At 42.1% G+C, this 5,163-nt stretch overlaps 1 protein-coding gene across 8 annotated transcripts in view; it reads right to left on the bottom strand.

Annotated features, from left to right (window-relative positions):
* The window catches only part of PHF20 (PHD finger protein 20), a 147,053-nt gene that overhangs the window by 41,648 nt on the left and 100,242 nt on the right, over positions 1-5,163 (bottom strand). For 6 of the 8 annotated variants that reach the window (XM_019550721.1, XM_019550725.1, XM_019550722.1 and 3 more), the window contains one exon: positions 1,083-1,271. The exons of the other annotated variants lie outside the window; for them this stretch is intronic. In XM_019550721.1, the coding sequence (XP_019406266.1) occupies positions 1,083-1,271 (189 nt within the window). The remainder of the gene's footprint in view (positions 1-1,082; positions 1,272-5,163) is intronic. 8 annotated transcript variants of the gene reach the window in all.

The raw sequence follows: 5,163 nt of genomic DNA, 5'->3' as shown, positions 1-5,163 counted from the left end.
ACAGACTTACCAAGTGGACCCAGCTGCTATCCATAGCCAGGCTGTGCTCTTGGCTGCCTGCATGCTGAGCTGCACCTGCATGCATGCACGGGGCGTTTATCGGCCACAACAGTCAGAAAAAGCTAATTGCCAATACAGTCAATTTTCCTTGTATTGGTGCCAATGCAATATGGGACCGATGTATCGGTGCACCTATACTATTCACAACTGCAATATGTCCAGAATTAGTCCATGAGACTAGACAGCCTCATTTTTTTGTTAATAGAAATGCCTGCTTCAATTACAAGTCATTAAGAAGTGAACAACAGAAGTCCATTCTTCCCCTTCTGCAGGCTGACACCAGGATCAATAACAAAACAAACCTCAGGTTTTTTTTGGTAGTTATAGGACAGCTAGTAAAGATATTTTTGGTCAACAATGTTTTGAACAACTATATTGTCCTAATCTATTTTAAGTAGGATGAGGGGGAGAACATGCTTATACATTAAAATCTTGCACAATCAATATTCTGATTCAGTGTTGATGGGCAGGTTTAACAAAATAATGTACCTGTTAACTGAAAGTGTATGGATGGATACCTATTTCATATACTTTTTTAAAAAGACAAACTTTTGCACGGAGGGCAATAGTAATCGCATGACAAAGGAGTTACAGGAGGTATGAATTTTGTGCAGTAAAAGCTGATGGCCAACAAAATCATTTATCATTCACATTTGATATGATCACCAAGTACTCTTTTCAAAGCTTATATGTCCCTGCCTATCAGGTATCAATTGTGACATCAGATATTTTGTATGGAAAAATGGATTATCATAAATAAATTATGAGGATTTAGATGCAAAACTCAGAGGATCAATTTCACCTATGAAGATGGGCTCCTACTCAAGAACTAATATTTGAAACAATGTTAAAGGAACAAGAAGCAGCACTGAAATTTGTTTTTCCACTTATCCAAAAAAAATACACTGTAAGTGGACTTTAAAAGGCAAGCCAAAGCAGAGTATACCAATATTTACATTAGTTGCTTATATTGTATTAGGTTTTCCAATGGCATCCATGATTGACCAGCTAACAGGCCATACCATTTTCAGTTCTTTCTTTGTCTTGATATTTCCGATGTGATCTGTCTATTCGGTTTTCTTTGCTTTGCTCTCTAAAAGAAGATCGATGACTGTTTAATAAATTTACAGAGGAAGGAGCTGAAGTTCTTCTCTTTTCTACTTTTTCACCTCTATGTGGGGTACTCCTTAAGGCTATGTGCAGAGGACCATCTACAAAGAGAATAAAAATGAGTTGTATTCTTTAATACTTCTGAAATGCAAATCCTTTTAAACCATCATTGCCCAACCTTCTTCCCTCCTTGGGCTGGATGGACAGTGCTCATTCTGTTTGCAGGTCTGATCTGCCATGCTAGGGGGAGTGGGGGGAATGAAGGGGGTAGCAATATTATTTGCCACTGCTCCCCTGCCACCGAACTGTCCAACCCATGGGAGGCACTGCAGGCCAGATGCTCGGGCTCCACAGGTTGCATCTGGCCCATGATTCACAGGTTGAGCACCCCTGTTCTAAACAGTCTAAATAGGAATTACCTGCCAACACCATTTCTTTTTTTCTGAATGTATTGCCTTTACAGAGATGCACAATAGCTGAAATTTGTTAAAGGTATCCACAATGTTCAATCACAGCTTTTCATACACAGAGAGCAAATTCTCCCATCCCCATCATTCCTCAGTATCCTTCTACCTCTAGAACAGGGGTGGGCAATTATTTCAGACGGAGGGCCGCTTACTGAGTTTTGGCAAACCGTCGAGGGTCACATGACAGGCAGCCAGGGGCAGATAAATATTAATTTTCTTAATTTTTTAGGGACTCTGCAGGCTGGATAGAATGGCCTGGCAAGCCGCGGCTGGCCCACGGGCGACATTTTGCCCACCCCTGCTCTAGAAGGACATAGGCTTTGAAGTAGACGATAATGACACATGGTCAAATATGGCCTTGTATTTTTTTGATAAACAGGTTCTTTTGTTCACAACACTTCTTCAATTGTACTAACTTATAGCAACCATTTGAAAGAACCAGGCTAGTAAAACATTGCTTTTTCAAAAGCCACATTGTCTCCACCTGAAACAATGGTATCTCAAAACTACTTATCTGTCCTAGATGAAGTGTCAAGCAAAAAGTGATTCAGAAGGATGTGAATTCAATAGCATGGAACAGTCTTTCAAATTTTAGAGAAGGATACATAGCACATAAATACTACTGAAGTTAATGGGCTCTTACATAAAGCAACTTGGAGAATTTCAAGTATATAAACAGCACCTAGCTCATAAAGTAACTCAATAGATAGCATTATCTTTTAAGATAGCATTTACCCAAGATAGCTTAACTGATTTTTTTTAAATTGTAAATGTTACAAATAGCTAGTAACTGTGAATGGCTTAATGATGTCTAACCAGTAGGTAATAACTCTTTCCTTGGATTACCATGGGTTTTTGAGGAGAGAATCTGTGATACCAACTGAAGTGAAAGTTGCATACTCAGATTTGAAATGGCCACCTTCCTATTCTGGAACACAGACTTAAGAAGAAAGAACATTAGGATCAACAACTACAAGGACCTGTCAGCCACAATAATAGCTAACAAAATACTTTTGGCAAGAGAGTAAGCACTCAGGATCACAAAGAGTACAGAGTATCTCTGTCAAGGAATTGGTGCAAAACAAGGGTAATTCTTTTTATATCCAGAATTCGCTGCAATCACTTTGTCTGAACATCTGCACTGGATGTCCCTTTTAATTTAAGCTAAGGCTCATTAGCAAGGATCCAGGTTTTCCATTTGCCACAGAAAAACACAAATTTTCCCCTTTAAAGGAGAAAAACACGGGAAACCATGGGTTTTCCCTTGCAGATTGCCAGAGTCCCAGCCTGCAAGGGGCTGTGGGAAATGGGAGGAGGACGATCAGAAATAAGGGTGCCATGTGCATGTTCGCATATACACATGCACATGGCAGCCAGGCAGCGTACAAAGTGTCTCCCAGAGTTCCCTCCAGGTAAATCTAGGGGAGGGTGGAGCAGATTGTGGCCCCCATGGTAGGGGAGGGAAGAAGCAGAGCAAGGCTGGGGTGCTGCCTAGCCGGGGCAATGTATGGGACCAGGTTGGGACCATGCGGCCACGAGGCCTGGTGAAAGAGTGGAAGACAGCCATGGGTGGCTCATGGGGGCGGGGTGGCTACCCAGCACTGCATGCAATCCTAGGGAGAAAGGCATGGGGGGCACATGCCACCATGGTGAGGTGCCCCCTGCCTGCCTGGCAGCATTGTGGGGCACAACTCCGCACTGCTGCCACGTTGCTGCCGGGTAGGGCAGTGGTGTCTCATTATGGCAGTGTGACTGGTGCGGGGCTCCCAGGAGCAACACTGAGCTCCACTCTGCCATGGAGGCTCCAAGCCAGGCAGGGAGCCCTGACCCTGCAGCAGGCAGCTCATATTCCTCCCCCCACCAGCAGCCATGTCACCTGTGGGGAGGGGGAGGAGGAGCTGGGCTACACTCCACTCTGGCTGCAAAAACTGTCGACAGCCACAGTTGGACCTGCATCCTGGTGAACAAAGGGGGCAGGGTGCTGATTTTCCATGAAAAGAAAAAAACAAAATTGAATACCAAAATATATAAAGTATGTATTTAGAAATTATTTATTATAATGATTGAGGCACTGGTAAGCTTCAAAACCGGTTTTAAACTGTAAATAGAGCAATAAAACATTGTGTTCAATTGATACACATACACGGTGTTTCATTTTAATCATGGAAAACATGGATTTGGTGGGTTTTAATCAGAGAATTTGCAATTTTTATAACAGAGAAAACCAGGACCTCTGCTCATTAGGCTGGCTTTCTTCTCCCAAGACCTCCAAAATCCATGGGGAAGTAAAAGTTTCCCAGCTGTATTTCTTAGTTTCTCTACTCCCAGCCTCTATCTATGCTTATAATCTGAGACAGGCTATGGAAAGGGATACTTATTTCAAAATATTCTATGTCAATATCAATCAAAGAGGAAAACCTTTGATTGGCTTTGATTGAGTTGGTAAGAAAACTAGCAGATCAAAACTGTAAAGAACCAAGTAAATTAGCATTTACAAATATTTAATTAATCAATAAGCTTGCAAAAGTATTTGTGGGAGATGCCAAATGTATAGGCATCATCAGGTCTGGCTCCCCTCAGGGTTAGTTGGCTAACAATGTATTTTCTGTAACCTACTTATGTTCCCCTCCTCACCCCCACCCCTCTTACGTTAGTCCCTCGCTCGGACACTCTGTATTTCCCTACTGGCTTTGTCATCTTTTTGGTACATAACTCTTAACATCCACTAATAAAATTCAATCTGTTTTATTAGGCTTTCTAGTCTTGACCTGGATAGTTACACTGCCTATAAGAAATGTCAGAATGGTCTATGAAGACCAAAGTCCTAACTGGTTTAATGTCTCTTCCTTAAGCCAAGTGATCTGAAGAAGCAATTTTCATTCATGATAGCCTGCTGGGGCTCTGAGCTCTTTTGAGACAAAGGTTCACATACAGACATTCCTCTAGGTTCCAATGGGCTGCTGCCACGGTATTGGGTCAATACTCTGGAGAATACCCAAATATATCACAATTTACAGTGGTAGTAGCTCATGACTTAGCTGAGGCACTTCTTGGGTCTAGGTCTCATGGACAGATAAAAGTAGACATCTTGAAAGTCCTGGATCAATCAGGGGAGCTGAAAATTCTAACAGAATGAAGGGCTTAGTCCATCTGTCTGTCCATAATGCTCTTGGAGCACTCTGACTGGTTATTGAATCAACCAATCAGAGTGCTCCCAGAGCATTCCAGACAGGAGGCAGTGCTTGCCTTGTGGCAGAGGGCCCTGCCCCTCCCCCCAGCCCTGTTCCCTAGAGGCGGCAGCAGTGTGTAACTATCTTATAGTTTTTAGCAAAGACTTTATATTATTTTTCCTTTTCTGTATAACTGCCATGCGGCACTCTCACATTTATGTAACCTTGAAGTCTTGTCTGTTAATCAAAATGAACGCTTTGTACTTTTCTCCACTGACATTAAGCTACACATGTGCATTCTGTAAATTTCATTTCTTATCTAGAAGTGTCATTTCTGCAGAAATTAAACTTATATA

The sequence above is a fragment of the Crocodylus porosus genome, unplaced genomic scaffold, assembly GCF_001723895.1.
Source record: "Crocodylus porosus isolate Cpor-Errol unplaced genomic scaffold, CroPor_comp1, whole genome shotgun sequence".
NCBI classification, from domain to species: Eukaryota; Metazoa; Chordata; order Crocodylia; family Crocodylidae; genus Crocodylus; species Crocodylus porosus.
Note: the sequence above shows the minus strand (reverse complement) of the source record. Positions and strands in the feature narration are given on the sequence as shown.